This window comes from Alosa sapidissima, chromosome 22, assembly GCF_018492685.1.
Source record: "Alosa sapidissima isolate fAloSap1 chromosome 22, fAloSap1.pri, whole genome shotgun sequence".
Lineage (NCBI taxonomy): Eukaryota > Metazoa > Chordata > Actinopteri > Clupeiformes > Clupeidae > Alosa > Alosa sapidissima.
The window spans coordinates 22,297,675-22,320,907 of NC_055978.1; the positions used below are offsets into that span (position 1 = coordinate 22,297,675).

At 44.2% G+C, this 23,233-nt stretch overlaps 1 protein-coding gene across 3 annotated transcripts in view; it reads right to left on the bottom strand.

Moving 5' to 3' along the window:
- Nucleotides 1-23,233, bottom strand: part of cnot4b (CCR4-NOT transcription complex, subunit 4b) — a 46,309-nt gene that overhangs the window by 19,743 nt on the left and 3,333 nt on the right. For all 3 annotated transcript variants that reach the window (XM_042078186.1, XM_042078187.1, XM_042078188.1), the window contains exons 2-3: nt 11,852-12,181; nt 5,021-5,218 (exon numbers count right to left, since the gene is read on the bottom strand). In XM_042078186.1, the coding sequence (XP_041934120.1) occupies nt 5,021-5,218; nt 11,852-12,025 (372 nt within the window). In that variant the 5' untranslated portion in view covers nt 12,026-12,181. The remainder of the gene's footprint in view (nt 1-5,020; nt 5,219-11,851; nt 12,182-23,233) is intronic.

A 23,233-nucleotide genomic window follows, 5' to 3' on the forward strand; every position in this document is an offset into this window, starting at 1 on the left:
GGAGACAAGGAATCAACCGACCGAGGCTCTGATCGGCAGGAGTAAACACACAGAAAGACTTACATGTAACAGAGGCTGGGAGCCTATGTATTTTCCACACCATATATGAAAGCATAATGCATACATAACATACATTATTCAAAAAGCCTTCACAGGGTACACATATATACAACATTACTAAACCTTTCAACTTCCACAGAGAAAACTTATATGAATAACATTTCTATTTTTTTTTTTATTATGGCTGAATAGTTGAAGGTCGATTTATTTTTCTTCCAGAGACGTGAGCAGCTCTAACCATATGAAAAACAAGATCAGTGCAAAACAACACAGGAAGAAGGCCACAGAGAGAGATCGCGTTCCAGGGAATGAATGACTGAAGGGATGGATGTGTACACTGACAAGACAGCCAGAAAAGCAGGCCTGTTGAGAGGACGCGTGGGCAGAGAAGGGGACCAAGAGAAGCGTCTCTGTGTGTGTGTGTGTGTGTGTGTGTATGTGTGTGTGTGTGTGTGTGTGTGGGTTTTCTGGGCGGATGTTGTTCACACCAAGACACAGGTCAAGGCATTTCAAATGAGCAGTGACATTAACGTGAAACAGCATGTTTGTTTACTGCTGTTAGCTCAACATGATTTCACTTGACGTCTGGCCTATGAGACAATCACAGTTAGACTGACTCCAATCATCCATTACACGGGAGTGTGAAATGTGAGAATGTGAAATGTGATTTGGGTGCATCTGGTGTTCAAATAAGTATATCTGTGGGTGTGTGCATTGTGCATTTTTCTATGTGTGTGTGCGCTTGTATGTGGTGTATTTGTGTATGAGTGTGGAGTGTGTGTGTGTGTGTGTGTGTGTGTGTGTTTGTGTGTGTGTGTGTGTGTGTGTGTGGCTGTGCTCTGACCGTCTCATTCAGCCGAGCACAGGCAGGCTTTTGAGATTCTGGTCACTGGCGGGCTGTGACCAGGCTGCAGACGGTTTCTTTGTGGTCTTTGTTTGACCACAGCACTTGCTGCTTGCCATCCCCCCCCCCCCCCTTCATCGCCTCCTCCTCTTCCTCCTCCTCAGCTTTCCACTCAGAGGAAGCACAAGAAAAACAACAGTAAAAGAAGAAGCAGAGGAAACAGAATGCCAGACCATCACAACTATGAAACTCTACTAGTTGCAGATAGGATGATGGAAGAAAAGACCTCACACTCCCTGTACACATCCGTCCAACCAGAGTGAGTGAATTTGGGTTTAATGCCACATCAGCACCTGTGGTGTATTGCACTGTATTGCAAGAATGTATCGCAAAATCTATTGAATAAAGATACATAGATAAATGAATGACAAAACAAGACGCTTCAAACACATGTGATAAGGTTTTTGTGGAGGCTTCATCAAATGCAGAGAATCCATCCCATCTTCAGTTCAACACCTTCATAGCAGCAGTTCAACACCTTCATATGAAATCTAATACGTGCAGGTGCAGCTGTACCTCAGACAAATATCAAAGTCGCCTGGGTTCATTACCTAGTACATGTGAAGAGTTCAGATGCAAAGGCCTCTAAACACCACCTCCGTCAAAAAATAAGATAACAATGGTGAGCGAATGCTCTCCATATACAGTATACGTTAATCAAATAATTTCGCTTCAAACCCGCCATATACCTCTCTCATCCTGGTCTGAAATATCAATTTGTAGGCAAAAACCTATAGGAGCCTGATTTAAAAAAAACACAATCTGCATGGGAAGTCATTTACGCTGACTGGACGTCAATCTCAAAGACACATTACCAGAAGCACACTGGAGGTGCAGACAGGGTTAAGCTATGGACGAAGGAGTCCTTGTAGCAGCTAACGGTCGGCCTTACCAGCTCTGGGCATTTTAATTTAATCCAACGCTTTGTGCCGCTGCTGGACTGTGGTCTCTTCCGTCCTGGCTGCGTTTTCCACATGGCCTGAGGAGACGCGAGGTGAGCCAGCCATAAAAAGGCTGTTTATGTCGGGCTGCACGTGGCAATCCCACATTGGCACCCTCTCCAAACGGCTGGCAATGACACGCAGCTCAACCCCCCCCTACCTGGTTTGTTTAAACAGCAGGGTCATTTTTGAATGGCCACTGGGTCGGTTGCCAGCAACATTCAGCAATACACGCCATCGGCAATGGCAAGACCCGTCATGCTGCCACTCAAGTGCCAAAGCAGTGAGCACAAAAACTCACACTGACATGTTGCCACTAGACGTTCATATTTCACTGGATATTGGCGGCTAGGGCTGTAACTTTACGTTCGAAAATCGATTGCACAATCGATTGGACCAAACAACACAAGTTTCGAAAACTGAAATAGAGAATCGATTTTAACCAAATATGTACACTATTAATTTTAAACGAATTAGACAAATAAAAATAGATAGATGTTACAAAATTCACAAACAAAAATATAAGATAAAAGAATTCCGAAGTGCAGTAATCATTGCGAAAGCTAAAAAGAAAATTCCCACCAATTTACGCACCGGAAACAGCCGTTTCAATCATTCAATCAATGTTTTTTCACAAAAAGGACAGCCCTATTGGCGGCACTGTATTCTGGATTATAGTGAGTGCCAGTGCACATTGTGTACCTCGATACGGTTAAGCAGCTCCCAGGAAGGCCTCGTTCTGGCAAACCGTAAATATAAAAGAGGTTGGCATGTTGGGAGCTAGCCACAAAAAACAAGTCAAAAGGATGCATGGGATTATTGTGAAACACTGTCCTGTAGTCTTGTCTTGTATTATAAACACTGCTATTGTAGACAGGATGGATGTCGAATGAGGCAAGCAGTTGGCTGGACATCGGCGCGTTCAAACGTCTGCTTTCAGTCAACAAAAGCCTCACAACAAAGACCATTCTTGTCGGCAGCCCCCCCTTGTCCAAAATTCAGGTTATTAATGCTAATTAGGACAGGGCAGGTTGTGGACATTTGGCAGAAAGCTCACCCATTTAAACCCTGTGCACTTCCAAAAGAGGACAAAAGAGGATGCTGGGCAGGGCTGGGATGCCAGGGGACAGCCTGCTGGTTTGTGTCCATGTGAAACCATGCTGACACCAGACTCATATCATCAGACTCAATGATGGAGAAAACAATGACTGATGGAGAAAAAGTGCCATTAAAATATCCTATTCTAGCAAGCGTGTGTGTGTGTGTGTGTGTGTGTGTGTTAATTCTCCAGGGACCCATTTTGGAAGAATGTCCATTCCATCAAATTGGCCAAACACAACAGAAACCACTTGTTGTTTGCCTCTAAAAAGCCAATATCATTAAGAGCTACAGTAAATCCAAATCTAATTTTTTTATGGGATGAACACAAAGCCTTTTCGCAAAACTACAGCGCAGCATATCTTTTCAGGTCATTGTTGCCCATGTGCATTGTGGGAAACTTATACAAAAACAGGCGGTTTGGCATTCCTTTGATCCTATCCTGACATGTATAAGTTGCATGTTATGTATACTGAAAGATCTGCATATGTGCAAGAGTTTCAGAGCTTCGGAACTTATTGAGAGTGAGAATGAATGCATCGGTGTCGATTAAGGCCCTGTGTCTAGCAATCGCGTTTTTTGCACTGACGGTGGCTATTTTCTACACAAATCCTATGAAGTTCAGCATTCACAGCGCTCAGCGCCCTCGGTGCTCAGAGCGTTAAAAGTTGAAATCTGTTCAACTTTTAGAACAGCGCTGGGCTCGTCAATGTCACTTCTCTCTCTACGACCAATCAAAACTTCGCAACCTAGCAACAGGTTGAGGGTGCTGTCAGCGCAAATAACGCGAGTGGTGGACATGGGCCCTAAGTGTGAAAAAGTGTGAGTGAGTATAGGTGGCTGGTGAGAGAAACTGTATGCTGTGTCTGCCTGTACTGTAGATGTATCTTTGTGTGCGTGTGTGTGTGTGTGTGTGTGTATGTGTGTATGTGTGTATGTGTGTGTGTGTGTGTGTGTGTGTGTGTGTGTGTCTTTGAGTGTGTGTCTGTGCATGCCTGTGTGTGTGTGTGTATCTTTGAGTGTGTGTCTGTGCATGCCTGTGTATGTGTGTGTGTGTGTGTCTTTGAGTATGTGTCTGTGCATGCGTGTGTGTGTGTGTGTATCTTTGAGTGTGTGTCTGTGCATGCCTGTGTATGTGTGTGTGTGTGTCTTTGAGTATGTGTCTGTGCATGCGTGTGCATGCGCGTGTGTGTGCGTGTGTGTGTGTCTTTGAATATGTGTCTGTGCATGCGCGTGTGTGTGCGTGTGTGTGTGTCTTTGAGTATGTGTCTGTGCATGCGTGTGCATGCGCGTGTGTGTGCGTGTGTGTGTGTCTTTGAATATGTGTCTGTGCATGCCTGTGTGTGTGTGTGTGTGTATCTTTGAGTGTGTGTCTGTGCATGCCTGTGTATGTGTGTGTGTGTGTGTCTTTGAGTATGTGTCTGTGCATGCGTGTGTGTGTGTCTGAGTATGTGTCTGTGCATGCGTGTGCATGCGTGTGCATGCGCGTGTGTGTGTGTCTTTGAATATGTGTCTGTGCATGCGCGTGTGTGTGCGTCTTTGAGTATGTGTCTGTGCATGCGTGTGCATGCGCGTGTGTGTGTGTGTGTCTTTGAATATGTGTCTGTGCATGCGTGTGCATGCGCGTGTGTGCGTGTCTTTGAATATGTGTCTGTGCATGCCTGTGTATGTGTGTATGTGTGTGTGTGTGTATCTTTGAGTGTGTGTCTGTGCATGCCTGTGTATGTGTGTATGTGTGTGTGTGTGTGTCTTTGAGTATGTGTCTGCATGCCTGTGTGTGTCTCTTTGAGTATGTGTCTGTGCATGCGTGTGCATGCGTGTGCATGCGTGTGTGTGTGCATGTGTGTGTGTCTTTGAGTATGTGTCTGTGCATGCGTGTGCATGCGTGTGTGTGCGTGTGCGTCTGAGTATGTGTCTGTGCATGTGTCTGTGCATGCGTATGCATGCGCGTGTGTGTGTGTGTCTTTGAGTATGTGTCTGTGCATGCGCGTGTGCGTGTGTGTGACACATGTCTCACCTCGGGGTCGGCGAGTCGTTGCGACAGCCCCACCACGAAGAGCAGGTTACGCTGGACAACGCGCACGCTGGCCAGGTGCTTGCGATTCTCCGTGATCTTCTGCTTCTTTTCGTTCTGCTTCTGCTTTTTCTCGTTCTTGATCCGCTGCAGTTCCTCCTGGGACAGCGGCTTGTACACGGCCGGGTCCTCTGGGTATGGCTAGAGAGCGCATGAGAGAGGGAGAGAGAGAGAGAGAGAGAAAGAAAGAAAGAAAGAAAGAAAGAAAGAAAGAAAGAAAGAAAGAAAGAGAGAGAGAAAGAGAGAGCGAGAGAGATCGATCAAGAGATTGCACGTCGCTGAGACAGAGAAAAATCGAGCCAGACACAAAGAGAGACAGAGGCAGACAGACAAGAGAAGCTTTGAAATGAAGCGACTTGAGTGAAGGAGAGTGTGTGTGTGTGTGTGTGCGTGCGTGCGCGCGTGTGTGTGTGTGTGTGTGTAAGAGAAAGAGTGATAGGGAGCAAAAGAGCACCATAGGCTGATATGCAATGTGCTGACAATGGCGAGACAAATGTTTTAGCTGTAGAGATTGTGATCCATGCATCCCAGAAAAAGTTTGAACAGGTGCATGGGTCATGACGTGTCAAGTCAGATAGCATTCAGGAAAATGGTTGCTGCAATGTCTCAGATTTTGCACAGTTTGACTACATGTTTAGGTTCCAAAACGAATATCTGTAAACTATTTTTATTCAATTACAATGTTTTCAAATATTCTATTCCCTTTCATTTCATTTCATTTCATTTCATTTATTAAAAGGACAGTGCAATTGATCAACATTTCTGTAAATGTGCCAGTGTTAGCCAGCAGGCTAATTTTCAACTGTAGTCCATTGGCAAGATGTTATACTAGGCACATGGTGGCTAAAAAAAGAACATATTAAATCACATAGCAATTGATATACAGCAATAAAACATAATGCCATAGGACTGGCTCCATTAAAACATTTAGAACATAAGACATATAACCATACAACCCTTAAGGGATAACCATCTATCCATCTATCTATCTATCTATCATACATACACCATTGGTTACAGGACAGCTAAACTATAGAGGTAGACCAACATTAATGTATTAATTAATTAACTTAAGGCAGACCTTGTGGTTCTGTTGCTAGATGACTTTTGCTGTATAAAAGTGCTGAGTGGAGGGGGAGCCTTCCTATCCCATTAATGATCTTAAAAATTAGGCATGCATCACTGTGTTTTTAAATATTTCCCAACTGAGTAGGTTATATTTGTTAAGAATGTTAGTGGTGGTAAAGTTTGTTTTTTTTGTCCAAGACTTTAAGTGCTTGTTTGTGAAGTGGCAAATAGGCCTTAATGTTGTGCTACATACCTTGGATTTTCACACTCAAAAAATGCCTTATCTTGGGAGCCTTGTTTGGGCATTAGTATCAAAAGTATTGTTCCTAGCCTGCCCAAACTGTTCTCAGTGTGTCGGTACCATTACAAGTTTGTCTGCCCACTGATTTTATATAGGTCCTAGAGTGCAAAAAATATTATTAAGGATTTTATGTTGAGGGTCTTATAAACTTTTGTACTCACATGACAACAATCAGTATTTTGTTGGCTAAAATAATAGTTAATGCCAATATTTGAGTTCTCTACATTTAATGGTCATAAACCATTTGACACGGTTAATCACCGTATCCTTCTCTCTATACTCGCTGACATGGGAATCTCCGGAGCTGCTCTCTCCTGGTTTGAATCCTACCTCACAGGACGCTCGTTTAACGTATCATGGCTTGGTCAGCTATCTGCACCTCACCATCTCACCACAGGGGTCCCCCAGGGCTCAGTGCTGGGCCCCCTCCTCTTTGCTATCTACACCACCTCCTTGGGACAGATTATCCGTTCGCACGGCTTCTCATACCACTGCTATGCAGACGACACACAGCTCTATCTGTCCTTTCCACCTGACGACCCCCTGGTTTCAGCACGGATCTCGGATTGCCTTTCAGACATAGCTACATGGATGAAGGCACACCACCTCCAGCTGAACCTCTCAAAGACTGAACTGCTGGTCATCCCAGCTAAACCTACCATACACCACGACATCAACATCAAATTTGACTCCCTGTCTGTTTCACCGACCAGGACTGCAAGAAATCTAGGAGTTGTTCTCGACAACCAACTAAACTTCTCAGATCATGTTGCCTCAGTCGCCCGGTCATGCCGTTTCGCACTCTACAACATACGGAAAATCAGGACTTACTTGACTCAAGATGCTACCCAACTTCTGGTTCAGGCAATAGTCATCTCACGACTCGACTACTGCAATGCCCTCCTGACAGGTCTCCCAGCCTGCGCAGTGAAACCACTTCAGATGATCCAGAACGCAGCGGCGCGCCTGGTCTACAACCAACCCAAAAGGGCACATGTTACCCCGCTGCTCATCCAGCTACACTGGCTACCTATGGCGGCCCGCATCAAATTCAAGTCTCTAACGCTTGCCTACAAAGTAGTCTCCGGTTCTGCTCCCACCTACTTGAATGCCCTCATACAGACTTACACTACCTCCAGACCGCTGCGCTCCTCTGACGAACGACGTCTAGCTCTACCACCGGTACGCTCAAGCCAATCCAAACTTTTCTCATCTGTTGTTCCTCGTTGGTGGAACACACTGCCAGTTCCTACAAGGGCAGGGACATCCTTTTCCACGTTCAAAAAACTCCTGAAGACCCAGCTCTTTAGAGAACATCTACTCTCATAGCAACACTTACAACAAGTCTTACTGATCCTAGCACTCACCAGCCGTTTAAACTGACAAGTAACTGTTAAAATACAGCACTCACCGACGCACTTATTCTTACTGTACTCTAATGTGTTTTTTTAAACTGTCCTAAAATTGTGAGAATTGTTCTAAAACTTACTGTTTACCATGTTGTTAGTCGCTTTGGTTAAAAAGCGTCAGCCAAATGTAATGTAATGTAATGTAATGTAATGTAATAAACATCAGGCAATGAAATATGAAGACATAGGATTTTAACAAAAATATTTTACAGGCCTTGGTTTTGGGACCCATTCATGATGTGGACAAGGTCTGAAGGTCTGAAGATCTGAGACATTGCAACAACAATCTTATCTGATCTGACACAGAATGACATGCATGTGATTCCTTTAATTGTTTGTCTGTTCATTTTGATATCAACACATGCCTACTCTTCTCGAGCAACTCACTGAGGCCTAGTCCACACATACCAAACCGATCTTTTTTTCCTCCGTCTTCCCTGGAACCGTATCAAGAATATTTGCGTCCAAACGGATCCATCTCAACACGACTCAACACATTACTTCATACCACAGGCCTATAGGTGGCACTGTTTCTTTACAGAAATTGACCAAAACTTGCGCTTTACAAACAGACAGAATAGGCTACGACGAAATGGCTAGTGCAAGGAAATCAGAATTGTTTGTGTGGACTGATGGTGAACTGTCAACTGTAGTCAACTGTAAAACCAATACACTTTATTTTACGGTTTGTGAAGGGTGCAGTCCCGTCCTTTATTTGGCTAACGCAGGTAGGCCTACTAATCACCTTTACTTTCTTGGGTTGTAGGATAGTCCGTGATTCACATTAGTTTTGGCGATCACCGCAATTAGGGTACTAAACGCAAGGCTTACCCAAGTTCTAGGCTATTCTGTCGCCACATTTATAATATTGCTATAAAACCTTCGTTAGTAACAGTCAATACTTTTGCCTGCATCAAATCGCGCATTTGCATTCAGTGTGCTACCATCGGCTTAACGCGAGTTCTAAGCGTCTTTGTATGCTTATATCTGATTTCACTCGACTGTGAATGCATGTATATATGTTGTAAGACATGTAAAATAAATGAATGACATTGGCACTACGCACAAATTAATGTAGCCTAAACTTACACCGCACTTTCCTAATAACTTAAGTTCTCTTGCGTCACTGACAGTAGCTAGAATGCATAAAAAACACCGGGAAAAACAGTGTTCAGTCCACCAAGTCATAAGGTATCGGCGCTGCGCAGCACCAGTTGTGATATTTATCTTACGGAGTGTAATCGTAGGTAATGTCATCATCGATATGCAAGCAGGATGTGCGGTTTCGCTGTCTAAACGAATTCAAACGGGCTACGGTTTCAGATTTTTCCACTCTGGGACCAGGTTTCAAGAAAGTGTGGTTTCGGGCAGTGCGTTTACAGGATTCGTTTGGACGCTCGGCCAAGACGAAGCAAAACCTCTGCGTTTAACCTAAAAAGCGTCTCCGTGTGGACAGGCCCTGAGATCAGACATCACATGGAGAGATCAGCATGAAGCAGCGATTCAACACATCCCTCACAGAAGGCAGCGTCAGGTTTCAAAACAAATATATGTCACAAAAGTGACACTACCAGTACTGATGCTCACTAAATGGGACACCCTGCCTGTGTCTGTGCAGGCTAACGGAGGCTGGAAGAACATCAAGGAGGAGTCATCCCAAGATTGATCCAACGCCGCTTTTCTCTTTTAGTTCAGAGAGCACGCTGACAATATCGACTTGTCTGGGTTTTACACAGGAGGGGACATCTTCTGAAACACTTCTTGCTCGCCCACTTATTATGCGTACAACTTTCCCAGTGCTGTCTCTCTGTTGGTGTAACCAAAGCCAAGGCCCTCCCTGGCAAGATTAAATGAATGCTGGGTAGCGAGAGCGACTCTGAAGTAAACGCTCTGATGGAAGTCAAAAGGCACACACCTGATCTCTGGGCTACACTCACACAGCACTGCGGAGCTTCTCACAAGGCAGTGCATGAGGTGAATTTAAGACACAGAGGCGCACACACACACACACACACACACACGCTGAACCGATTGGTTCTCGAGTGGTTCTCATTCGCATAAAGTTAAGGATTCACCAACTTTGTACGCAATTCCTCTGAGAATTCACTCTCATTTCGCCCAATCAGAGTGAAAGTCACCCCCATTCAACTTGAATGAAAACAAAGCGAAATATGCTGAAATGGAAACCTATCATTAAAGAAATGGAGACAAACCGCTCTTTTAGAACCTAAATAGAGAGTTTGCTCCTTGTATCTCTGTACGGCTTATCATCAGAGGAAGGACATTGTACACTGGTCATTGACAATCAGCTCGCCTAATACTGAAAGCTATTCAACTTCTTCAAACATGATTCTCTGGGCATGACATCACAGCCAGATGGTGACTGAGGACTGGTAGGTACTTTCCAACAGTGTAACACTAAACTAAATTGAAGACTGTCGCCAGCATCTGCATCAGTCGATCCTCTCCATCCTCAACATTGACACCATCATGCATCCTGGCTTCATCTCTATATCCAAGCTCCAATGGCGAGTAGATTTTTGTATTGGCGGCTGAATTATGGCAGGTACTGTGCCACTTCGGCATGTGGAATACGTCTGATTATCAACTGCGAGAATAGGCTACTTCAGTCTGTCACGTTAAACTGGCTTGTCATATCAACTCGGCTATACGTCAAGGTCCTGTTTGCCCTATCGAGAAACCTCCCTTATTTTCAGAAATCAATGTTGACATGTATGGTCGGAATTTACTTTCCAATAATATCCGACGGAAAATATAGTGCTGGGCGGTATACCGGTTCACATCGTATACCGGTGTATATTTTCGTTATGATATGAAATTTTAATATACCGCCATACAAGATGTTTGTGAAATTTGCACAGTAAAAGTTCTGTATTTTGACTGCAATTGTCTTTGCATTCTGATTAGATTCTTCATTAGAATCATGAGTGGCTCTTTGTAAACAGCATCATTTTCTGGGGCCATGCAAAACTGCATTACCACTAGTGTGGAGTTATTCTACATCATGACAGTAAAATAGACCATCCTTAGTCAGTGTACTGCAGTAATTCCTCTCTCAACCTGTAGAAAATGCTGTGAACATCTGATTATGCATGGGGGGGAAAAATACCGTCATATACCGTGAAACCGTAAGAATTTTGAAAAATACCACCCAGCACTAGGAAAATATATTATCCTGCTCGTTATACAGCTAGTTGCCAAAACGAGAAAAGGAAGTCTTAGTTATTTTGTTACTGTTTTACGCTGAGAAAACAAATACTACACCACACAAATAGAAAGTTTCAGATGTGCATGACTTGCTTACTTTCAATGAAGTTCCATTGCGATAGCAAACAAACTACTCACAGAATGATATGAAAGATGTGATTCATAGCTCAAAACTCGTTACCATCGTCACAATATTTTTGCAGTGGTCATCATAGGCTACAAATTTATTGGACCTCCAAACACTGGGAAGACCCGCTCATTTGAATAGAACTTTCTGCAGCGTTGTGAAGAGCCACATAATAATGATACTTTCAAAGTAGTTAGGAAAAGCATCGTTTAGTTTTGGCCGGCAAAAGATATGTCTGGCCGGTCATTTTTTTTCCCATCTACCAGCCACTTTGGCTAGTAGGCCAAAAAGTGAACTGACCGACCCCATTCTCTATCCACATCTGAGGAGGGAAACAGTCACCCAGTCCTGCAGGGTTTTTCCAGCAGTTAGGCTTCCCCCAGCTGAGGTTCTGCTCAGTGTTTTCTCTAGTTACACATTGCTGGAAATACAAATAGACCATTTTCATACAAATGAAGATGGGCAACTTGTTGTTTGGCACTCTAATGTGTTTTTGTTGCTCAACTGGTTAAGCTGGTATACCAAGGTCATGGTCATGAATACCAGCTCTTGTGTATTTCTACAAAACTGAGTGTTGTTGGCATTAAAGTGTCTTCTAAAATAAATACATGCAAAGTAAATGCCAGGTGGAGGACGCCTACCTTTCTGCAGGCGGGGCAGAGGCCATTCTCGTCTGTGCGGATGCGGTGCCAACAGAAGCGGCAGATCTGGTAGCCGCAGGTGCAGGGGAAGAAGTTGACGTCGTCGATCTCCAGCGGCTCCATACACAGGGGGCACTCCATGGGGTCGTCCTTCAGCTCGGGGCTGCGGGACATCCTACGGCAGGGGAGACGCAGCGGCGGCAGCGGCGGCGGAGAGGAGGAGCAGGAGCCCTCGAGGAGGAGCGAGAGGCAGCAGGGAATAGGGGGAGGGACGCCGATGCCGATACGGTCCTTCGTTCTTACGGCGGGTGTGGGGCCGGAGCTCAAGGGCTGAGGAGAGGAAGAGGAGGAAGAGGAAGATATAGTGAGTGCTAACGCAATCTAGGTACAGAGACAAAAAAAAAAACAACTCTTGAGCACGGTGCAGGTATTTTTCAACAGTCTTCCTTCACACATGTTCAGACATAGAAATATCTGGTCATTTCCTAGGACAACATGTGGGGTAACGGATAAGACGGAGAGAAGTCAAGGTCCCCTGACAACATTGTTCACAGTTCACTCAGTCTGAAAAAAAACAGGTTGACAAAAACATTATTCCTGGCAAAGGCAAACAACCCATTTATTGAAATGGCACTTAACTAGGGTTTAAGGAAACGTCTAATGGATTAGCCAATTTGGACACTACAAAGGAAGATTTAGCTTAACACACTCAAGATAAGCTCAACTAGACAGTAGGATAACAAGGACTGAGGTACAGGAAAGGAGAAAGGAAAAATGGAAATCCTCCAGCCATTTAGTGAGGCGCAAACAGGCTGCAGGATTCTACCAAAACAATTTAGATTAAGCTACCGTTAATGCTTGTAACTGAAGTGTGTGGTATGTGTACGTGTGTGTCTTCTTGATATCAGTGCATTGCAGTGTGTGTAAGAGTTTGTAGAGAGAGAGAGAAAGAAGGGGGGAGAGAGAGAGAGAGAGAGAGAGAGCGATCAGTGGTGAGATAGGGAAGTGGAGAGTGAGAGAGAGGGGAAGCGTTATCGACCCATCGGCCAAGATGACAGCTAGCCCTGGCAGTTAAGCAGCAGGAGAGTAATAAGCAGTCATAGAGGACAAGCACAGAGGCCATCTTGGAGCCTCCCTCCTTATTGCCTGGTCAGTCATCTGACCTGGCCAAAGGCAACAACAAAGACTTTTCAAGCTACCGTCACAGGGGCCCTGCTACAAGACATTAACGGCATGCATCTGTCCCACACGCACGCACGCACACGCACACACACACACACGATGTCTTTCAGGCCTACGCTCCACTACTGGCAAAGCTATTCAGAGACCTGGGGTGGAGAGCAGAGTTGTCTCTCTACCAAAAACTACACGTCACGCTTCACTGCAAAGTTTCCATGATAGTCTCTCCTCCACAAATCACAGGTGAAATGAAATGAGTCTATGTGTCTGCACCCGCTGTCTGGTTGGTGTGCTAGAACAGTGAGAGCCAGTGTATGCCTTTAACGTGCTAAACTGTTTTGGAGGCAAAGAACTGGAAAGCTACAAGAGGGAAGTAGCACCAGAGGTGACACTTGAAAGCTTCTTTGCAAAACCATCCCCACCACAGAGAGGACACAAATAACGTATGTGAATTTTTAAAGGTTTTATGTTTCTGGTTTATGGAAGACGCTTTTGTCCAAAGTGACTTGTAATGACATCAATAAACATTACATAAAAATTAATAATAACAGTTCAAAGTCATATAGCCTGAATATAAGAATTCCAATATTAGTAATAGACTGCATACAAATTTCACAAATTAACAACAATAACCATAGATATACAAACCACAACTCCTTGAGAATTAAATTACAAAGGTAAACAGATGAGTGTTTAAAGTTTAAGCGTTTCACACTTTTCTCCCCTAATCTACTCTAAACATGTCCATCACACACCACTGAAGTAAACATCACTTAATTACTCATCGTAGTTCTGCAGAAGTGTTATTTATCATGTCGGGAACTCGCTTCCATCACTTTAACCAAATGGAAGACATGAGTCACAGCGAACGCACCAGACAAGAACTTCCAAGTAAGTTCCAGGTGCACAGAGAGAGGGTGCTAGCAGATTCTTCAAGTTTGGGCCACAGTCTCATGGAGGCTGATCTACCATTAGCAGGGAGTGAAGGCCTGTGGTGGCGACACACCTCTGTGGTCATTGACCACATCCACAAATAACTGAACTTCCTCCAGCGTGTGTGTGTGTGTGGACAGTAGCAAGCTGTGCTGCCAACAATGGCTCAGGCTAACTGGCCTGCCGCTGCCGGCCTTCTGATCAACAAAGGCAGAGAGCTAAGGAGAGGAGAGGAGGGGAGGGGGGTTAGTTGGCTGGCAGCGAGTCATCCTGCTCAGTCCTCCCTCACCACCAGTGTGCGTCAGACCCCAGATCAGTCCCAGCCGCCTCCACATGGTTCGGTACCCAGGAGGGTGTCCTGAGGACGCTGGACAGAGATTGTAGGTGTTGAAGTAGAACCTTTAAGGGCCTGGTTGGGCTGGATGGGCTACTATCTTGTTTTGAATGTTGTGAGCTACGCCGCTGGGGATCGCACACTGCTTTCAGTTGCACACGTGAGGGTGTGTGTGTGAGTGTGTGTGCGTGTGTGCGTGCGTGCGTATGTGTGTGTGCATGTGTATGTGTGTGCATGCTCCCTCATCTCTACACACATACAATATGCACACAGTTTCAGCAGACAGGAGTGGGAGACCGTGCTCCGAACTCTCAGAAGTCCAAATAAACACAGCAGGAGAGAAGACACTCCACTTAAAAAAAAAAAAAGAGAGAGAGAGAGAGGTAAGGAGGGATGGAGGGGGGATGCATAGAAAGAGACAGACGAAGAGGACAAGAGGGGCAGAGACCAGGAGCACAGCAGAGCGCAGTGGAGGCGAGTGGAGTAAGGGTTAGGGGCACCAGCGGTAGGAAGGGCAGGGGGGGGGGGGGGCGAGGGTGGTGATCGACTATCTTGCTAAAAATACCCAGCGCTGGTCAACGGCGACGGGGGGTGGAGCGAGCGTGTGAGATCTCTCTTTAAAAGGGGAAGTGGAAACGGCAAGCAGGGGGTCAACCTCCTCGACAACCCGCGCACCTCCCACTCCTGCCCCCCCCTCCCCAGACTGCTCTACATGGTCATCTTCCCTCCTCAATGTCAGCCCCTGCAGCCCCAGAGCAGGGGCCCACGAGGTCCAGCACTGGCAGTGCAGCGTGGCCTCCGTCGGCCAGATCAAATTAGTAACAGGGCTGGGGGCGGCTATCCAGAGGCAAGTTTTTTTAGGGCTGTAACAATCACACGACTGGATATTAGAGGAGCTGTGTGGTGGGGGGTGGTTGGGGGGGGGGGTGTGCCACAAACAGGTAAAATACATAGCTTAATTGCAACCCAAAAGGCAACCACTATTTTGTCAGTAACCTGTAGTGAGCTGCAAGCACAATACCTTACTATATGGACTGCTCCAGAACAATGACAACTATGAGAGCCTCTTCTTAACAAGCCAGTTCGGTAGCTGGGAGGCCTTAAGACATTGAACAGATCCCTGAGCAGACACGGCTTGTTTACGTGGTGGAGTAGTCGCTTGCGCCATTAAGAGAAATGTAGCACAATGTAGAGAAGGGGCAATAAAAGGCCCCCTGGTTGAACTTTGGACATATGCACAAGGAAGTATGAGATGAGGAAGGTTTACAATGCCGAGAAATAGCCTCATAGGCCCCAGTCGAGGCCATGTTCCCAGGGCTCAAAATTAGCGATGTCCCGACGTCCCGGGGACCATAAAAAATGCTTCCGGGACACAACAGAATGATGTCTGGGACAACTCTGGGACAGTAGAAAAAATGGCAAAGCAAATTTCAAAATAGGTACTTTTTTCCTAAACAGTTCTCATGGGAATCTAAACGTATCTTTCTCATCTGAATAAAATTATACAAAATTTGATCTGGCATAACGGGCAGCTGGCAAAAGCAGCGTTAGCTAGCTGATCTATAAAGAAGCGGTTTTGTAGCCTACACAGCCTTACAACACTGTTTACTGCTCTTCGAATCACTGTAGGCTACAATGTAATTTTGGTACAAATACAGTATAAGATACCCAAATGGGATGGGTGCTTGCGATACTTTAGGAATCCACCGTCTTGGTGTTGTATAAAAATGAATATTAAGTGACACATAGGCCGACACAAAAATAGGTCACGGGCAGTAGGCCCAATGGGTGACTTTCCGATATTCCTAGGTTAACTTAGGCCTACCTAACCAGCAGGCAGGTAGGCTAGGAAATGGCATTTGTTTTCATGACATTGTGAAAATTTTTGACTGATGGTGTAAGCCTAAGGTTACACTGGTGACCGTCCTCTCTGACTAAAACGCTGCGTGTTTTCTGTCAGTGAGAGACGAAACGTCACCAATACCATGCTGAGCTAAATAGCCTACTGCAACTGCGATTTGACAAAATGATAGTGTTTCAATGTAGCCTAACTACAGTTATCTAAGTTAGCATTTGACATTTCACTGTGGCAGTTCTAAGCTATAGGCTATTCTTGATAAAATAAACAAATACTGGAGAGTAGCCTATCTGACAGCTTCACTTCAGTAAAGTTAGACAGAAATTGGCGAGCTTCGTGGTAATTTCCCACGCTACTTATTGTTTTCACTGAGATCTGTGGTCATGACATCACACCAAACTGACATTGAAATTAAAGACACATGAAAATAGATTATTGACGAAATGTTTTACAACCCTGTCCGTCAAAACGACGGACAATGAAAACGTCTAGTGCAACCTCAAAAGAGTCAAAAGCGCAACCTCTGAAAATGAGTGTTGTGTGAAACAGCAGATGATTAATGTTAATAAAATGGTGTTTAATAAATGAAGTGTTCAGAATGAGTTAATTAAGTGATGCAAGTTACTGATTGTTCTGATTATTATGTTGTTTATTATGTAGAATGGGAAAAAACAAGAACTTGAATTTGGGACACTGGTGGGACAGTGACAGTGGCAAGTAGAATTCGGAACAGCTGCAGGACACTGAGAAAAAAAAAGTTAATTTCGAGCCCTGCATGTTCCCACTGTAAAGACGACCGGCTGGGCTGCCTACGGGTCAGGAAGTGGGTTGACCTCTCTGCTATAGCTGAACAAATGAGGAAACTGTAGAGTAAAGATGCACATCCCAACAACAGTACCAATCTGACATATTTAGTGTGCAAGGCTCTTAAAATAACAACAGTTTGAAGGCACACCCTGAAGACAATGAGCAAACATTTCTGCTTATTACGGAAATCTCATGCGTCCAGTGAATGAGAAAATGCTATCAAATAGTAATTCATTGACATAATCAACAAATCCCAGTAGATCTGCAGCTTCTGAAATACTCAGACCAGCCTGCCTACCAACCATGCTACATTCAAAGACACTTAAATTACCTTTCCTGCCCATTCTGATGTTCGGTTTGAACTTCAACAGACTGTCTTGACCATATCTACATGCCAATATGCATTGAAATTCTGCCATGTGATTGGCTGAATAGATATCTGTGACAATGAGCAGTTAAACATGTGCTTCTAGTAAAGTGGCAACACTGTTTGGCTGGGTATGGTTCTGAATCTTGGTTTGTCCGATCCACGGAGGACACCATAGTCATAGCACTCCATACTGCACTATCATACCTGGAGCAGCAGGGGACGCTCTGTGCGACTATGTGCGGATGCTCTTTGTGGATTATAGCTCTACATTCAACACCATCCTCCGTCACAAGCTAGTGGTCAAACTGGGGGACCTGGGACTTCCACACACCACCTCCATGTGGATCAATAGCTTCCTCTCCGACTGCAGACAGAGGGTCAAAGTGGGCCACCACCACACATCCACAGCACTAAGCCTTAGTACCGGCTCTCCCCAGGGCTGTGTGCGGAATCCCTTGCTCTACTCCCTCTACACACACGACTGTTCCCCTGTCCATCACAGCAACACCATGGTGAAGTTTGCCGATGACACCACAGTGGTGGGGCTCATCTCCAGGAGGGGCCAACATGGTGCAGGGCCAACAACCTGCTTCTCAACACCTCAAATACTAATAACTCATCATAGAAAAAACAGAGATCCCACGCATTAATCATCAGCGGGGACTGTGTGGAGAGGGTGGCAGACTTCTGCTTCTTGGGAGTCCACATCAAGGAGAGCCTATCCTGGAGCATGAACACCTCTGAGCTCCTGAAAAAGACCCAGCAGAGACTGTACGAGAATACTCAGGAGGAATAACATCACACAAAGACTGCTGGTGTCCTTTCACTGTGCCTCCATTGAAAGGATACTAACATACTGCATGTGCGTCTGATACACCAGCTGCACAGCGGCTCAGAGGAAAGCACTCCAGAGGGTCATCAACACCGCCCAAAAGATCGTCGGCTGCCCTCTCCCCACACTGGAAGAACTACACAGTGCCCGTTGTCTCAAAAAAGCCCAGAACACCCACCATCCCGGTCACTCCCTGTTTGAACTGTTGCCTTCAGATCAATTAACGCAAGGACAAAATAGACTCAAACACAGTTTTTATCCAACTGCAATAACTACCCTCAATGCTGTAAAAAAATAATGTGCAATATGGAATCTAATGTGAAATGGATCAATGCAATGACAGAAAGTATGCATGTCTGTAGATTATGTCCCTAGTGTTTTTATGCAATGACTGTGTCCATACTGTTTTTATGCCATGACTGGGAGTGTAATAACTGTGTGTGCTTATGTATGCTGCTAATGTTGTTATATGTTTCTATTTATTCTAGGGCTGTCAAAATAACTGATTAATTTCGATTAATTAATTTGAGAAAAAATAACTGATTAAAAAAATTAGTGCAGATTAATCGATTCCGTATGACCTTTGACCCCGAGCCGTTCTAGTCAGTAAAAATTAGACTGTAAAATGAAGGAGAGAGAAGAAAACGCGCTGCCTGGATCATTGATTGGAACATTTACTTTTTAAAAACGGCCTGATGGTGTTCATAAAAAATAAAGTGTTGAAAATAAAGTCCTCTGCAATGTCTGCAGCAAGGAATTTGCATATCACCGGAGTTCATCAACTCTATAGTCGCACATCAATGCAAAGAAATAAGTTTTGACATTGAGGGGAGTGTTAATTTATTTTCATTGTGTCCCCTAGGTTATATCTGTGGCCTGAAATGCCTTGTATGTGAAAAAAGAACTTCTTCCCGAAGCACTTTTGAATTTATTTCCTCAGCATATTAGGTCAAATCATAGATTATCATGGCAAATATTTGAACAGTGAAAATAATAATAAATGAGTTTTTGAACTTTAATGTCACTAATGCTGATTATTCAATGATTCATTTGAATTTAAATATTTAAAATACTTTCACAGCAAAAAATATATATGCGATTAATTTATATTAATTAATCACAGAGTATGTAATTAATTAGATTAATTTTTTTAATCGATTGACAGCCCTAATTTATTCTTTTTTTTAAGTAACACAAGCACTTAAATTATATTTTTAGACTCAATAAATGATGCACTGACAATAAAGTCCTAATCTATTCCATCCTCTGAGGATTCTGCTCAGTCAAAGTCATGATTACCCATAATGTTAGTTGCTCGCTACTCGCTTAGTCGCTAGTTATATTGGTTTTATTGATAGCATGTTCCTCAGTGAGTTCCTTTACATAACCCTCACCCTAGCACCTTCCCGATACTACTCTATAATACTGTTACAGTCAGAGGAGGACACCCCAGGTTCAGAGAGTAAAAGTCCTGCAAAATATTTGATCCAACCATTTAGTAAATCAGCTCATCCTAATTAGCAGCCAGGTAGATCAGATAATTAGTGATATCACCTGTGTTAAGTGCAGAGGTAGAAAGAATATATGGCAGGACTTTTACTAGGATGTCCGCCTCTCGTTACAGTACTGTACAACACTTGTGGGTTTTCTAGCTAAGGAGTCTGTCTGAGACACAGATAACATACATTTAGTTTTACCGGCACATAAAGCACATTCTTACATCTCCAGCTGAAGTGGCAAAAAAATAAAACAAAATATGTAGGACAATATATGCTGTATGGAGAAACCTTCCCTAATGTATTAACTGAGACACTATCCATGAGGGATACACACGCACGCATGCACGCACGCACGGACGCAGACCAGGGATAACCCAAGAACACAGCCTTAGGGTCGAGCATGAAGAGTGTGTGAGAGTGGACACAGAGGTTCCAGCACATCTGCTTGAGCACCAACACTCCGGGTGCGCTTAACAACGGCGGCACTTTCCTTGTATACATTAACTCTAGGTGCTGCTGCTGAGAGTAGGTCACCTGGGGGAGGCAAACAGGGGCCCTGAAAAGGACTACTGTCCTGAAGCCGGGGGTCAGCAAATAAGGGCCACGTTTGTGTTTGTTGTGTGCGGAAGGGGCCAGTTCCCAGTAGAAGGCTGGCATGCTTTCCCACACTCTTCCTCTGGAGGGCGGAGGGGAGGGGGGGGTGTAGTGCAAAACACCCCCCCTACACTATGTGTACTTTAGCAAAACACAGTACACACACTTCAACAAAAATAGAGCTGCTGCTGCTGATGATAACAAATGTTCAAGATGGTGCATGCAGTCAGTGAACAGTAAACATCATCAATAAACATTCATGTATGTCATGCAAGGTGCAATCAAGGCTCAAAATTACCACCAGCCACCACCAGCTAAATGCTGGTAAAATATGCAAGTGACTGGTAGATTACAGACAGAAAATAATGCTTTAGTATTAAGTTGCTGGTGAATTTCACATTTTCTGAAATTCACACTAACTTTGTTTTAAAAAGTTAACTTTAAACCCGGGATGTAATACTGCTCTATTAATATAACAGCAGTGAACCATGAAACTACCTGTAAAATTACCCCACTCATGTATGTGTACATTTTAAAGTATGAGCCATTATTGTGTGAAAGATTGACCAAGTGAGTTGTTATGTATGGGTGAAAGCCCAAACCAGTGACCAATCAGCTGTGAGAAATATCTTCCAGAATTTTCATATCTGCTGATGCCAAAAATACAATACCGATGTCCTACCAACAATATTGTGCATCCCTACAAAAAACATCTCTCTCCACATACACTCGCTCCACAAAAAACAAAAGTCAGCAAGCACAGGGGTGACCTCGTATAGAAGGCTTCTCTCACTGTACACTTTGCCTGGCCTATTTAGTCCACTGCCAGCATTCTACATAGGGGACAATCCTGTTGGCATGCTTTAAAGAGCTAGAACTAGCATAAAAGTGAAGGGGCCTTACAGCTGAATACAAAGATAGAATGAACCAAAACACAAATACAGACACAACACATTGTATAGGACTAAGTTTCACTATCAGTTCATTATCAGTGAAAACAGCTGAACAGGGCTCAACGTTAACTTTTAAAAGTGGTTAAAAGTGCTTGCCAGCTTGGCAACCAGGCATGAGGTTTTGGTTGCCAAAGCCAACCAAATCTAGCTGCCACTTGTGATAATTTGGCCAAGGTCAACCGGGCAGCCATTAATGTCGAGCCTTGCAGTTGAAACAGTTGCAATGATGCAATGATAACAGTAGCCTAGCCCTACAGTATGTGTGGCTCCTTTGAGATCCACAGATTTTGTTAGAGTGGTGAAATACATTCACACCGCTGACATTTTATTGAGGAAAAAGTAAAGCCAACCAAGCTCAAGTAGGCTAGCTCAGTGTAGCCAGACGTAGGTCTAAATTAGGACTTTAAAAAATATCGGTGCAAATTATCGGCCAGAATTCTGTTATCGGACCGATAATAATATTTTCATTTTTTCACTTACCGGCTAATAATATATCGGCCGCCGATATATCGTGCATCCCTAGTACTGACAAGCAACTTTTATGCTAGACAGCATCGACCCACATGCAGAATGAACAACTCTATGCTCCCTGTCTGAATCACACCATGCTTTGCACCCCGATCAGCCAATAAGAGTCTCTGTTGCAGCAGCAGGTATTTAACCCAGCCTGGATTCACTCATCACAACAACAACAAACAGAGTTCAGACCACTCATTTAGGTCTAGTCAGGTCAGCCACTGCCTTTGATACTATGACCCAAGCCTCAGTGGTGATGGGCTGGCCATCATAGTAGCCTTTTCCCAACCAAAAAGCTTATTAAAAAAAGATATAAATAAAAAACTTTAAAATTACAGTATGCAAAAACTTGCTACATTTTGAGATGTGAAGTATGGGGTTCAGGTTCTCAAGTTCGGCTCTGTAAAGCTTTTTGAGATATATTTATATGTTGTGGTGCAAAGTTTTTGCGTGCATTTTATGTAGTTAGCTCAGTTTTAGTTTTAGACCAAGACTCTTTACCGCAGCTTAAAATATAATGTGAAGAGATTCCATGACAATCAGTCCTGACGATTTGTGGAGATGTTGACATACTTCCTGCCAATCTATTTCCTGTGGGGTCTTTTTTTTTTTACATTTTGGTAGTTATGAATCATACTACATAGTTCGATTTAGCCTAGATGTTGTTTGCCCTTATTGCGCTATTCAATAAAGTGTAAGATTCTGTTCTCCAACACCTGTTCTCCCATGACAGAATATTCACCATCTGGCATAACTACTTTTCAGGGGGAAACCTTGCTAAGACGGTCATTCTCAGCCAGGGATCTATTCTCACAGCTGGAGGGAAGGGCTTGACCCATTTCCCACATGTACAGTACACAAAGCAGGTCATTTAAAGGAGCTTCCCACACCAAAGAGACGCAAAAGCTACCCTCGGTCCATCTGACGAGATCTGACTGAGACAATGCGGTATACTCTACGGCTGCACAGTTCAGCAAGGGCCTTGACTGCATTCTATGCATGTGACCATGTTTGACAGTGAAGTGCAACTATTCAAAAAATCTGCCACTAGCAAAACTTTGCCAGGGAAGCTTCATGTTTCAGCAACGGCTGAAACTCAAGTTCACTCAAGTTAACTCATGCTGGTCATTTCTGTGGTTTGTTACTCCACACACACACAAGCCTATATCTGCTCCGTTTCTAGACAGAGAGGCTAATTTGTCTCTGGCCTATTTCACACCGCATTCCAGAGGCCATGCCTGCATCCAGTGGTAAACAACTTATTGATCTTCTTTAAGTCTGAGGATGACAACTGACAGACAAACAAACAAACACCCACCACGCATGCGTCCGACCTCACACGTCGGCTCCTCACCTCCACTTCCCACTCCAAAACAACACAGTCGCCACCATTGCTATGGTTAGCTAAGAGGAAGTGGACAGTGTCGTGTGGGGTGAGGTGATGCTGATTCACAAGGTCTCACTGCTGCATGCACCATGACGGAGCACTCACAAGGCTGCTTTCTGT